The sequence below is a fragment of the Oxyura jamaicensis genome (genome assembly GCF_011077185.1).
Source record: "Oxyura jamaicensis isolate SHBP4307 breed ruddy duck chromosome 6 unlocalized genomic scaffold, BPBGC_Ojam_1.0 oxy6_random_OJ72994, whole genome shotgun sequence".
Classification (NCBI taxonomy): Eukaryota; Metazoa; Chordata; class Aves; order Anseriformes; family Anatidae; genus Oxyura; species Oxyura jamaicensis.
This window is the reverse complement of record NW_023304006.1, coordinates 69264-82861: the sequence shown is the minus strand read 5'-3', so window position 1 is coordinate 82861 and position 13598 is coordinate 69264. Positions and strand designations below refer to the sequence as shown.

Here is a 13598-nt window from a genome sequence, read left to right as displayed (position 1 = left end):
GTGCGCATGTGCCCGCCCCGCCGCCGGCACCGGCACCGCCCTCGTGCGCGAAGCCGTCTTCCCGCCGGGTTTGTCCCTCGCGGGCCGCCGTACTCCTGGCGGAAGAAGGGCGATAAGGGAGGGAAGCAGGGGCGCGGGGGTAGGTGCGCGCATGCGCCGCGACTCGCTGGGGTGGGGGCCGCGCATGCGCGCGGCGGGAGCGGCGCCGGCCGCCGGGCTGGGTGCGGGTGTCATGGCGGCGGCCGCGGGAGGGGCGGGCAGCGAGCGGCTCGGGGGCCTCGTCCGGGACGCGGTGGGCGGGCAGCAGGACGGCCGCGCCGCTGAGGTGGCGGCAGGTACCGGGAGGGGGGCGGCGGGGCCGGGCCGGGCCGCGGGGGGGGGGGGGGGGGGGGGGGGGGGGGGGCGGGGGCGGCCCGGGCCGGGGGCTGGGGCTGGGCCTCAGGGAGGGGGGCAGGGCGGGGGGGGCTGGGGGGGCTGGGGGGGCCTGGGGGGGGCTGCCTGCAGCTGCGGGGCGCGCTGTGGCCTTGGGGTGGAGGTGGGACATGGCTGGGGGCAGCCGTGGGACGTGGGCAGCCCTGGGGGGCCGAGCGGCAGGGGCAGGGGGTACCGGAGCAGCACCTCGGGGGGTGCGCACCTGAGGATGGGAGCCTGGAGCCGAGGATGGGGCCCAGCGGGGGAGGAGCGGCAGGGCACATGCGGGGCAGCAGCATGGGAAGGGGCGCTAGGGGCGAGGCGGGGCTGGGGTGAAAGCAGAGCTGCAGGGGCTGTGGGGGCAGTTAGGGTCTTGTGGGGCTGGTCTAGAGCGTGGGGTGGGACTGAGGGTGTGGGGTTTAGCGGCGGTGCCAGGGACGGCCTGGGTCAGGAAGGGGAGTTTGGGCCCCGGGGGTGGGTGGGCTGACAGGAGCGTGAGGCTCGTACCACGCTTTCTGTGGCTTCTCCTTTTCGGGCAGGGCTTGAGGCGTTTGGTTTCCCGGGATAATTTTCTTTCCGCTTGGAGCAGCGGTTTGGTGACTTGGTTACGTTAAGGAATGCGTAGCTGCGGGAGGATGGCTTTTTAAGGATAAGGCGGCACGTCTGTGTTTCTAGGCAGTGGCTTTGGCACGTTGCGGAAAGGGTTTGAGAGCAGGGAAGGGCTACGTAGGCTGCGTTACGGACAGGAGCAGCTCGTAGACCCACCCCGAGATGCTGGATTGTGGACTGAGCATTGGTGGAAAATGGAAGGAAAGCGGAGCAAATGAAAGGGAATTCACTAACCTAGGTGACATTCAAGAGTTGCACAATGCCCCTGGCATATCTATGATAGAGGGAGGAAGCACAGGGGCAGGGGAAGATAGCCTTACAGTTGCTGTTGTCATCCGTGGACACGTTACAGAAGTGCCTGGAGAAAGCTTTGTCTCCTCAAAGCCACACGCAGAGAGGAGCCGTCCCCAGCCCCCGCCAGCCGTATGGCACTGGGGACAAACCGACGACAAGCCAGGGGGCTGGGGAGCACCTCGGGCTCCTCTGACCTTGCCCAGAATCGTGTACCAGAAGGTATTACATTGCAGCATGTGTCCTTGAGCGAAAGGGGAGGTTTCTGGGCCCTCGTGGCCTCGCTGCAGTTGTTGGAAGAGGCACGGTGAGCTGCTCGCGTGTGCTGCTGAGCACGGAATTACCCGTGACTGCGGGAGAGGGGCCTCGGTGCTGTCACGGGCAGCTCAGCTCAGCGGGCCTCAGAGGAGGCTGGGTTTGTTGGTGTCAGACGGCAGGGAGAGGGAAGGCGCCATAACAGGGATCCATCACCGCGGGGTGGAATACCGCGCTCAGGTTTTAAGGGAGTGGGGGAGACGGGAGGAACAGAAAGCGTGCGGAAATGATGCCTGGAAGGATGGTGTGCAGAAGGGGAGGTGTGAGGGCACGGGTCCCTGCGAGCCGGCAGGGTGCCGCTGGGGCTGGCGCGGTCACCTCGTGAGAGGCAAAGCCCTGCGGCCTCTCGCTCCCCGACACCAGGGCGAGCCCGCTCGCTGCAGCAGAGCGAGGGGCTCCTGACCACAGGAGCACTGACAGCGGCCTGTGGCCGCACCTCACGCTTCGCTCCTTCCTGTTGAGGTCAGGGGCAGCTCCGTGGAGGTGCTGCTTTGCAAATGCAGAGCAGCTTGGTGTTCGGACCTCCTGCCGCGTGGTCAAGGGAAGAGGCCCGAGCAATGTCCCGTGTCACCTGAGGTACAGCTCAGTGGGCTGAAGGCAGAGCAGCACCGTGCCTCATGCTGAGCACAAGGCACGCACAGAGCTTTCGTACGGGGCGGTTGTCGTGCTGGCTGTGGGTGGCGGGAGAAGGGAACCTGCCCTTCTCCAGGGCTCCCGTAGGATGCAGCCAGTCCTTACCAAAGCCTCCCGGGGAGTGACTCTTCCCCCAGTTCAGCTGCAAGAACGTTGAGGCAGGAGGTGAGTGAAGCAACCTGGCCGGGCTGTCTGAGTCAGAGCTGGAAGTAGGCTCCAGGAGTCCCGGCGCTGCCTTGCTCCGACCACAGATCCCTATTTCTCCATGCCCTCCGTCCTGGGGGCAGTTTGTGCAGGGTCGCTCAGCGCAGAGACGTGGCAGCTGGGCGGGCAGTAGTGCCGTGCCTAAGGGACGGTCTGGGGGTCCCCGGCTCACTCTTTGCCTCTTTTCTCCAGGGGTGAAGGATGGAAGCTGGACTGTGCTGCAGCTCGTGGAAGCGCTGGGGTAAGGAGAGCCTTACACGCTGTACCTCCTGTAAGGGGGCTGCGGGGAACGTTCCCACGAGGAGGGACAGCAAGAAGGAGAAGTGTGTGTGCTGCCAGCTCGTGCAGGGCAGGCTGGCTTCGATCGCTGCCCTTGCAGGACCGGGGAGCCATGTGGGAAAGGACAGGGCCGGAGCAGCCCACGAGGCTCTCCTGGGACGGTGGGAAGGTGTTGTGGCAGGCAGCGAGCCCCAGAACACGCAGCAGCAGAGACGGCTCCTGCGAGGGACAGCCTGGCCGGGGAGGAGGAGGGATCTGCTCCCCCTGCGCGCCGTCGGGCAGGAGCGTGCCCGGCGAGCAGCGCCGTTCAGTTTGTAACGTGCTCGCCTGGGGCTGCCTCCTGCTCGGGGTCCCCCCTCACACCAGCCCTCTTGGGTTTTCGCCGGGCGTGGGGCAGGTTCTGCCTGGAGAACACAGATCCTCGGACGCGAGGGCGAGGCATCCAGCTGCTGTCACAGGTCCTGCTCGAGTGTCACTCCCTGCTCCAGGAGAAGGAAGGTAAGGGCTGCTCTGGGCCCCGCGCTGGCTGCTGCCAGGCTGGGGGCCCTGAGAGCCTGTCCTGCGCTGTGCCAAGGGGTTGCTTGAGCACCATGGCAACTGTGTGCGTGTCTCTCGAGAGTCCAAGTCCAAGGAGGACGCGGGGCCTCGCGCCGCAGCCTGTTTGCCGCCCTCACGCCACGATTCGGGTCGCTCCCTCGACGTGCCTGGCGCTGCAGCCGGTGCCCCCGGCAGCGCACGGGTGTTGGGTACCCCGGCGTGCTCAGCGCCACGTGGGAAGCCTCGGGGACACATCTGCACGTCAAAATCCCGGGGTGGTGATTCACTGCAGGAAAGCCATCGCTCACACAGCGAGTCACGCCGCAGCCCTCGGGCTGCCCGGGTTAACTCTGGGGGACCCCTGTGGCCTGGGGAGGAGGGGAGGTCAGCGTAAGGGTGAGAGCAGAGGATGGGGGTGGCAGAGGAAGATGCCCCACTCGTGGAGGCAAGGGTTTGGCTGTGTTCAAGGCCTCAGAGCAGCTGGTTGGCAGCAGGGAAACCAAACCCAGGCTTTGAGTCGGCCTTGCTGGTGGGTAGCTGATCCCATGCCAGCAGGCTGGCAGGAGGGCAGGGGACTTGTTAGGTGAGGCAGAGGAATGAAGGATGGAAATAGAACGTGCTTGGCTCTGCCTAAGTCTCAGACTGGTGCTGGGCAGGGCGGAGAGCTGCTGTGCAGGGAGAATATGCTCAGAGCTACTGCTGTAGCTGGAGGCAGGTGTAATGATGGTGATGGGGATGGCTTAGCTCTGCAGAAACAGGAGCTGGTGAGGTTCAGGGGGAAGGCCTGGTGGAATCAGGGGAGCACGCCAGGTTAGAACCAAGTCACTAGCAGCTGTCACCTCCCCCGGGAGGGGCCCTGCTGCAGCACTGCAGCCAGCCCATCTCCCTGTCTCCCTTCGTGGCCCTCCTCACGCAGTTCATTTCTCAAGCGCTGCGTCAGGCTGCCTCCCGGGGGGGTGTTTCTGCAGCAGCTGTGGGCACAGGATGCTGCCAGCCGGCTCTTCCAGTCTGCTTCCTGCTGCCGCTCCCTGGGGCCGGGGTGTGCAGGCGCCCGTGGCCGTGACTCAGGCCCCAGGAACGTGTTGTGGAGCTGAGCGCGGGGGAGCCGGGGCTCCTGCCCCACCCCGTGACATCCTGCAGCCTCGGCCAAGCAGGCGGCTGCCGTTTCCCTGCCCGTGGCTGCAGCCACGTGTCCGGACAGGCCGGGGCAAGCGCCTCTCGGGTGGCTCCAGCACCTCCGGAGGCGGGTGCTGCCCCGCTGCGGCCAGCTGTGGGTCCCTCCCGGGGAGGGCGAAGGTGTCAGCACCAAGGGGGGGCGCCCAGCGGTGGCACTGCATCGCTTTCAGCAGGGAGATGTTCTCGCTGTTCAGCCAGCAGCTCCTTCCAGGGTTAACGCACATCGGTGTCTGTTTCTGACAGTGCTGCACCTGGTCCTGTTCTATGAAAACCGGCTGCAAGATCATCACCTCGTGATCCCCTCGGTGCTCCAGGGACTCCGTGCGCTGGTGAGCTCGTGTCCCCCCGGCCCACAGCACGAGGATGGCTCCGGGGTGGTGCTGGGGGGGCGCAGCTCATGGGTACGAGCTGAAGCAGCGTGTCGAGCAGAGACCAGCTGGGCCATCAGCTCCTGCCCCGCAGCGTCGCCCTGTCTCCTCCTGCTGTGCCCCTTGCAGGGCAGCAGAGAATGCCATGAATTTCTGCCCCGTGCTGGTACTGGGGCAAGGATTCCCTGCGTACCCTGGGGGACAGCACAGATGACAGGTGCCTTGTCCTTCCTCCTCTGTGAGGGTGACAAGTTCCCCCCAGGGTAGGAGAGGGTCCTGCAAGTACAGAGTCATCGTTCCTCTTGCTTTTCTCTTCCTGTTCCCAGAGCATGTGTGAGGTACTAGCCCCAGGGCTAGCAGTATCCGTGCTCAAAGCCATCTTCCAGGAGGTACACGTGCAGGTGAGCAATGTGACTTCCTTCCTCCTGTCCCTGTTCTGTGTGTGTCTGGGACGGTCTGCCTGCTTTAGGACTGAGCGCCTCCAGCAGCAGCGCAGCGTGCACATCCTGCAGCGGCAGCGCAGTGCTCCTGCAGAGCTCAGACAGCGTGGCACGCTGCAGAGCGAGAGGCAGAAGGCAGCTGAGATTCCTGCTTGGCCCTCGTCCTCTCCTGTATCAGCCCTAGGGGGATTATTTCCTCTTTTCTGTTCTCCAGGCAGTGTTTAAGTGGCTCCAGCTCCCAAATTCTCCTCCATCTTAAGAATGTTTATGCTGGAAGGCCCCGGGCAGCATAAGTGGCCCGGCTGTGGTTGTGATAGCGTGTTCATTTAGCGAGGGGCACGGTCACCTTCAGGTGCAGTTGGCACAAGCACATGCACGCTCTGCGTGTGGTACGTGGGCCCTGCATGCCACAAAGCAGCAGCGGCGCTGTCAGGGTCCTGCCTGCTCCGCAAGGGCACGCGTGTGCCCCTGGGTGGTGGGTAGCAGCACTGCCCCGTGTGGAGGCTTGTTTTGATTCCTCTGCTCCTCCCTCCAGTCCCTGCTGCAGCTGGACCGCCACACAGTCTACAGCATCATCACCAACTTCATGGTCACCAGGGAGGAAGGTGAGAGGGCAGGTGCCAGAACCTGGGGTTGTTTGGGCTGGGAACATGGCTTGCTTTCTCCTGCTCAGAGGGCTCTGTGGCGCTGCTTGAGGAGAGCTGGAAGGGCCGTGGGGCTGGGGAAGCTGGGCTGATTCCATGCTGTGTTGGTGAGGTCTCGTGTCCTGCACCTTCTTTCTGCAGAGCTGAAGGGCCTGGGTGCTGACTTCACCTTTGGCTTCATCCAGGTGATGGATGGGGAGAAGGATCCCCGCAACCTGCTGGTGGCCTTCCAGATCGTGCGCGATCTCATTGCCAAGAACTATGCCCTGGGTGAGCCTGGGCCTGCTTTGCAGAGCCAGTCGAGGGACACAGTTGGTTTTCTTTGAACTGTTGGAGGGATGGCTCTTGGGTCTGAGCAGGGCTGGGTTGTCCCTGATGTGATTTAGGAGCTGTAGAGCCAACCTGTCACGGGTGCTGGGCACAGCTGCTGTGCCTCCCTTGCTCAGCATCTCTGCTAACACTGCCCTCTCCCCTAGGTCCCTTTGTGGAGGAGCTGTTTGAAGTGACATCCTGCTACTTCCCCATTGATTTTACTCCAGTGAGTGAGTCTGCCCCTGCCGTAACCCGTTCCTTCTGGTGTTTTCTCAGGGTCTCATGTCCCCTCCAGGGACTGGGAGGAGAGGATGGGCAAGAGTCTGAGCTGGGCAGTGCTGTGCTGCCAGCAGTGGTACCCAGGGCAGCGCCAAGCTGGCTGTAGTCTGGCCTTGCTGGAGATGAGGTGATGCAGCCTTGGCTGATGTTTCATGACCCCTGTGCTTCTCTTCCAGCCCCCCAACGACCCTCATGGCATCCAGAGAGAAGACCTGATCCTAAGCCTTCGGGCTGTCCTGGCCTCCACACCCCAATTTGCTGAGGTAGGGGGCTCCTCGGGTTCCTGAGCACCATGCCTGAGCACAGGCCGCATTTCCTGGTTCTGCAGCTCCCAGTGCAGCCCTGTGGGAAGGGAACCTGCTGGCAGCCCTTGTGTCCTGCCTGTCCGTGGGGCTGGGCACCCTGGGAAGGGGCTGCGTGTTGCACGTCTCTCCCTAGCTCTGCTCTTCTGGCAGAGGCTGAGCGTGCAGCCCTGCAGGGCCACAGACAAAGCGGCACAAAGTGTGGCTTGTCTTAACCACCTCTTTCTGTAGTTCCTGCTCCCTCTGCTCATTGAGAAGATGGACTCAGACCTGCAGAGTGCCAAGCTTGACTCCCTGCAGACTCTGGTAAGGAGGGGTTCCGCGCTGCCTTCAGCCCAGAGCTGGCCTGTGCCAGCAGTAGCTCCTCTCCTGTGTCTGACAGCCGAAGACTCCCCCTTGCAGAGCCTGGCCCACGTTTTCCTGTCTCACAGTGTCTCTGCTCTGTGTCCTGCTGGTCCTGAGTTCTCTCTGATCCTTTCTGCTGGCTCTCTTGCAGACTGCCTGCTGTGCCATCTACGGGCAGAAGGAGCTGCAGGAATTCCTCCCCAGCCTCTGGTCGTCCTTGCGCAGGGAGGTGAGTACGGCAGGGCCCCTACCAAAGGCAGTCCCCAGGGCCCCTCCTCCCAGCCCCCGCCAGCGGTCTTGGACAGCCCAGCTGAAAAACGGGGATGGGGGGACAGGCCACCCCTCCCGGAGTGTCCGAGGGGCTTGTTGGCTGTGTTGGAAGCATCGCTTCCTGCGTGCTGGAGCCTGAGCCCATCAGCCCATGTTGGGAGCGCGAAGCCTGCGGCTGGGGTCAGCGCTGAGCGTAGCTCATCCCACGGCATCTCCTGCAGGTGTTCCAGACAGCAAGCGAGAAGGTCGAGGCAGAGTGCCTGGCCGCGCTGCACGCCCTCTCCGCCTGCCTCTCCCGCTCCGTGCTCAGCTCAGACGCCGAGGACCTCCTGGACTCCTTCCTTAGCAGCATCCTGCAAGGTAGCTGGCTTGGAGACCTACCCTGCCCCGAGCAGCCAGGCCTGCTGGCACTGCCAGGCCTGCAAGCATCCTGCTAGCCAGAGGTCTGCCCTCATGTTCTCTTTGAAGCCTGTTTCTTCTCTTTCTGGGTCTCACAGCTAGCGTTGGCTTCTGAGGGAATTCTCTCGAGGGAATTGGCTGTAGGAGGGAGGAGAAGAGGGTACAGTAGGAAATAAAATTGGATTGAGTTGCTTCCCTCACAGCTGGGACTGGGGAGTCCAAAGCTGTGCTGTGTGCCTGGAACAGGAGGCAGCAGCTCTGCCAAGGAGGCTGCGCTGCAGCTCAGAGCTGTGCCCTAGCAGCGTGCCCCAGCCCAGCTACCAGCTGTGCCCCGCACGCGAGGCAGAGGCGGTCGTGCCGGTGTGGCTGACACCCAGCCTATCTCAGATTGCAGGCACCATCTGTGCGAGCCCGACATGAAGCTGGTGTGGCCGAGTGCCAAGCTCCTGCAGGCAGCAGCGGGTGCCTCCCTCCGCAGCTACCACCGCCTCACCCACAGCGTCCTGCCCCTGCTGCTGGAGCAGTACACCAAGCACTCGCAGGTGAGGGACACCCCGGGCTCTGGGGTCACACACGGCGGGGCTGAATGCACTCGGTCACCCTGCCTGGCTCGGTGGGAATAGGGCGGGTGGGCATCAGTGAAAATGGGTGTCCTTCCCTGGCTGCGGGTGGCATCCCCTGTTCACCCTCTGGCCTTGTGGCACCGGGCTGAGACGTAGCTGGGTCCCAGCAGCCCCAGTGAGCTGGGTTATGCCTTTGTGTCCCTGCAGAGCAGCCAGAGGAGGACGATCTTGGAAATGCTGCTGGGTTTCCTGGAGCTGCAGCAGAAGTGGGGACATGTGGAAGAAGGTGAGGTTTGCTTGTCCCTCCGGAGGTACCCACATACCCCTGCTGGGTCCCTGGGGGCTTCTGGCACTGCCCTCACCTTCCCCTACCCTGACAGAGAACAAAAGCTCCTTGACTTGGCAGCTGTTGTGCAGCCCACCTGCCTGTGCCAGGGATCCTGCGTGGGTGGGTGTGAGCTGACAGGGAAAAGAGTGCCCCAGAAAGAGCCTGTCCAGTGCCGTGGGGGTGGCTTTGCTGTGACAACCAGATGCTGGCAGTGACTCTGTGCCTCTGTCTCCAGATGAGAGTGCTCTGCTGTCCCTCCGAGCCCCAGTTTGCTCTGTGGTGTTCTCGGCGTTGACGGACCCCAGTGTGCAGCTGCAGCTGGTTGGGATCAGGGCGCTGACTGTCCTGGGCTCCCTGCAAGGTTGGTGCCTCACTTCTCCTGGGGAGGCAGGGGGAGGTGTCACCCCATTCTGGGAGCCGTGGTGCACGTGGCTGCTGGGACACCCTGGCTGGCCACCTGTGCTGCACGTAGGCACACAGTGGCAGCACTCCTTACCCAGCCCATGATCTATCTCTAGGGACACTCGATTTCTCTCTCACCTGTTCATATTGGGCACCTTTTATCCCTGGAGTCTGCGTACTGCAGCATTGCTAATAGCCTGGGGGAGGGGGGAGGATGCTGGCCAGAACACTGGGATCTTTGCCTTTGGCCAAGGGCATGATTCCCCCGCGGCTCTTGTTCCAGGCTTCCTGTCTCCCTCTGACCTGGAGCTGGTTGTGGATCACCTCATCCGGCTCGCTCTGCACGAGGAGGATTCCCAGAGCAGGTGAGGGCTGCACTCCAGTCACCCCAACTCTGGGAGGAGGAACAGAACTCATCTTTGCTGCAGAGAGGGGCTGTGGAGGCATGGGTGTAAAAGCAAAGGGTTAAACCAGGTAGTTTGTGGTCTGAAAATTGGAAAGTCTGGGCCTGCAGCGCAGGGGGCTCTGCACTGCTAGCCAGTAGCATGAAAAAGCAGATTGCTGAGAAATGGGTTTCTGGAGGCACCTTCTAGCTCAGGTCTTTGCAGGTGCTGCACAAGCAGCTCAGGGTTTGTATTGCTTACGTTACCCCCTCTGTTCTCTTCCCTCCTGGCAGCGAAGCAGCAATGGAGGCAGCTGGATCCCTGGCCCCCATCTACCCAAAGGTTTTCTCTGGGCGCATGGTGCCCAGGCTCGGGGAGGAGCTGCAGTCAGGTAGGGGGGTGCTGGTGGGAAGGGAGTGACTTCTGGTGTCGGGGTGAAGCAGTGAGGCTGTGCCACATGGCACAGGTCCAGGGCTGTCCTTGTTGTGAAATTCCCAGCACAGGTGCTGTGGTTCTGGCACGGGGAGGGCTGTGTCTAGGGACTGCAACTGGGATTGCCCTTGAGGAGCTGCCCGGCCATGGTCTGGGCAGGGAGCTTTGGGCTTGGCTTGGGGTGGTCCTTCTGAGCTTCTGCACCCCATCTACCCCGGCACAGGCTTGGGCCTTGGATGCCCTTGGGCTAGGGAGCACGGGTGCCACCCTAACGCCCCTCTGAGGTGTGTTTTCCCTTCAGAGCGGGAGGAGGAGAGATCCCTGGACCTCCGCTCTCTGCGGCAGCGCTGCCTGCAGGCCTTGGCAGCCGTGTCCACGCACACCAGCATCGTGAGGGAGACCGTCCCCGTCCTGCTGCAGCACCTCCGGAAGGTGCAGAAAGGTAATGCAGCGGGAAGCACGGCACGGTGTGTCTGGGCAGGAGCTGGGCTTCTTGCTCGTGGTGGCAGCACCGGGTGTGACAGTGACTGTGCCCTGCAGGGAGCGAGGCCGGCAGTGCCCAAGAGGTGGTCTCCGTGTGCCAGAGCCTGCACCGCGTGGCCCTGCAGTGCCAGCAGGACGCGGAGGGCTGCTGGTACTTCCACCAGGCCGTGGTGCCCTGTCTGCTGGCCATGGCCGTGCAGGCTTCCATGCAAGGTGGGTGCTGGAGCCCCAGAGGGGCAGCAGCGGCTCCCTCGGCTCCCTGGGGCTCTGCAGGGCGCTGCTGCTGCCACCCGCCGGCAGGCGCGGGCACTGCGGGCCCTGCTGCCCCCTGCCAGGGGCAGAGCTGCGGTGGGCAGCACCAAATCCCTTTCATCCTGCTGTCTGCAGAGAGCACCCACCCGCTCCTGGGCAAGGTGCTGCTGGAGGAAGACGTGCTGGCTGCCATGGTCCCCGTGGTCAGCGCTGCCACCACTCACCTTAGCCCTGAGTGAGTAATGCTGGCGTGGGACACGGGGCAGGCTGCGTTCCCCTCTGCTGCTCCACGGGGGAGGCCCTGTGCTGTTCTCTGCTGATGCTCCCAGAGCAGCACGTTGCAATGTCTCCTTTCTCCTAGGCTGGCTGCCCAGAGCGTGTCTCACGTGGTGCCCCTCTTCCTGGATGGGGAGGTTTCCTTCCTGCCCCAGAACAGTTTTCCTTGCTCCTTCCAGCCCTTTGCGGTGCGTAGGGGGCTGGGGCACTGAACAGGGGCAGAAAACGAGGATGTGGGCACAGGCTGCCAGCAGGGACCGTGGCTGATGTGGGCGCTGTTTTTCCCCCACAGGAGGGGGAGTGCTTGGAGGCACAGAGACGCCTGGTCGCCCTCCTCATGGCCTTTGTTTGCTCCTTGCCTCGCAACGTAAGTTGGTGGGGAGAAGGGTCCTGGTTGAGCACCATCCTGTCCAGATCCACAGCAAGCTCCGTGGGCAGAGAAAGGGAGCAGCCATGGACCCAGGCTGTAACTCGCTCCGTGTCTCTCTCAGGTGGCAATTCCTCAGCAGGAACGGTTGCTCCGGGAGCTGCTGGCGCTGAGTTGCTCCTGCAACTGCCCCTTCACAGCCACCACGGCCGCCAAGTGCTTCGCGGGGCTGGTGAACAAGCACCCAGAAGGTAAGGGTGCTGGGCAGGGCGTGTGGGTCCCTGCACAGGGGTGGCAGGGAAGTGGCTCAGCCTGTCCCTTCTGTGTCCCCAGGGCAGCAGCTGGATGAGATCCTGCAGCTTGCAGTGAACAGGATGGAGCCTGGCCTTGCAGAGGGGCCCCGCCGAGCGCAGGCGCTCACCCTGCTGCTCTGGGTAAGGCCTGTCCTGCGCGTGGGAGAGGGCTCCCCCCTCCAAGGGGCAGCGTGGCGCTGACTCTGCTCTGCCTGCACAGGTGACCAAAGCCCTGGTGCTGCGCTACCACCCCCTGAGCTCCCACCTGACAGACAAGGTAGGCAGCAGTGAGGCTGGGTGCTCCTGGAGGAGCCTCCTGGCTGCGGGCACCCCATCTCAGCACTCTGTCCCTCGCAGCTGCTGGGCCTGCTGGGCGACGTGGAGCTGGGCCCCGCTGCGGCCGATGGCTTCTCCCTGCTCATGGCCGAGTCCCCGGACGTGCTGCACAAGGGCTGCCACGCCGACGTGCGCATCATGTTCCGCCAGCGCTTCTTCACTGACAACGTGCCCAAGCTGGTGCAGGGCTTCCACGGGGCTGGCCCCGGTGAGAGCTGGCCCCAGCCCCGCCACCCAGTGCCCCCTTACCCGGGGGTCTGAGCCAGCATCCTCTCCTTCCTGCCCGTAACCGTCTCTGCCCTCCACAGACGTGAAGGCCAACTACCTGAAGGGCCTGTCCCATGTGCTCAACCACCTTCCCAAGCCCGTGCTGGTGACAGAGCTACCCACGGTGAGAGCCAGCCCCAGCAGACCGTGCACAGACCGCACAGCTGGGAGCTGCTCACCTCTCCTGTGTCCTCCCCGCCCGCAGCTGCTTTCCCTCCTGCTTGAGGCCTTGTCCTGCCCGGACCGCGTGGTGCAGCTCTCCACCCTGAGCTGCCTCCAGCCGCTGCTGCTCGAAGCTCCCCAGATCATGAGCCTTCACGTCGACACACTGGTCACCAAGTTCCTCAGCCTCACCTCCAGCCCCGCCATGGTGCGTGCACCCCTCTCCTGCACCGTGCTCCCCGTTCCTGCGCCCCGTCCCCTCCGTCCCCTCACCCCTGTCTGTTGCAGGCTGTCCGCATCGCCGCCCTGCGTTGCGCCCACGCGCTCACCAGCCTGCCCACAATAGCGGTAAGTGCTCCTGCTGCCTGCCCCTGGGGTGTGCAGGGGGCTCCCAGGCCTCCTGGGGGGCACCCAGCACCCCAACGCTCTCCCTGAGAGCCGTTCCTCTCCCACAGCTGCTCCCCTACAAGGCCAGAGTGATCCGGGCGCTGGCCAAGCCTTTGGATGACAAGAAGAGGCTGGTGCGGAAGGAGGCAGTAGCAGCACGGGGGGAATGGTAAGCGGGTGTTGCTGGAGCTGCCAAGAGCCGGGGTGTTGGGGACGTGGCTCAGCACTGTCTTTGTCCCCACAGGTTCCTGGTGGGGAGCCCGGGCAGGTGAGCGCCCCGCATCCCCTCCCTGTGCTGGCTGACAATCTGACGGGGGTGCTGCTGCCCTGCCAAGCCACGCAACGACGCCATGGGCCCAGCCTCCCTGGGAGCTGGTACTGCCTGGAGCAGGGGGGCCAGCGGACAGCGACACCCCGGCACCCCCCCATCTTCCCTGCACCCAGGGGAGGAAAGGATTTGTGCTGCTCGTGGCTTGCCTGCAGCCAGGGGCAGCGATGGACAGGCTCACCCTGTGTGAAGGGAGAGGGCAGGCCTGTGCACACGGGTACGGTGTGCAGCAACCCGTCTGCAAGAGGAATAAACATCTGTTTTGGTAACGCTCTGAGGGATCTCAGTGCAGCCCGGGCTGGGACTGCAGTGCCCTTCCTGGTCCCTGCACACCCTTACTCCTCTTGCTGGGGAATCACCGCCCTCCCTCTCCTCCCCTGCTCCTAGACTGCTGTGCCCCCACCGCAGAAAAGAGCCCTTAAAAACAAAACAAAAACACATTTATTGGAAGGTCTTAAAAAGTCTCCCTGGGGAGTGCCTGGGGAGCAGGTCAGCCATTGTGTCTGCCCCCAAGCCTGCTGGAAG

General features: G+C 63.8%; 1 protein-coding gene across 2 annotated transcripts; it reads left to right on the top strand.

Moving 5' to 3' along the window:
* Window positions 1–216: 216 nt before the first annotated feature.
* On the top strand, window positions 217–13342 carry MMS19 (MMS19 homolog, cytosolic iron-sulfur assembly component). Of its 2 annotated transcripts, XM_035311842.1 has the most exons (31): window positions 217–335; window positions 2656–2704; window positions 3140–3240; window positions 4699–4784; window positions 5150–5224; window positions 5799–5868; window positions 6049–6177; window positions 6384–6445; window positions 6675–6761; window positions 7032–7106; window positions 7297–7374; window positions 7637–7775; window positions 8202–8356; window positions 8585–8663; window positions 8941–9066; window positions 9391–9472; window positions 9784–9881; window positions 10224–10364; window positions 10463–10618; window positions 10793–10892; window positions 11019–11121; window positions 11226–11300; window positions 11425–11551; window positions 11634–11734; window positions 11814–11870; window positions 11951–12137; window positions 12238–12320; window positions 12402–12566; window positions 12647–12706; window positions 12814–12914; window positions 12990–13342. In XM_035311842.1, the coding sequence occupies exons 1-31, from the start codon at window positions 233–235 to the stop codon at window positions 13015–13017; spliced, it is 3078 nt and encodes a 1025-aa protein (XP_035167733.1). In that variant the 5' UTR covers window positions 217–232; the 3' UTR covers window positions 13018–13342. The 2 variants fall into 2 exon arrangements, with proteins under 2 accessions (XP_035167733.1, XP_035167734.1); XM_035311843.1 differs by lacking the exon at window positions 6049–6177.
* Window positions 13343–13598: the final 256 nt, after the last annotated feature.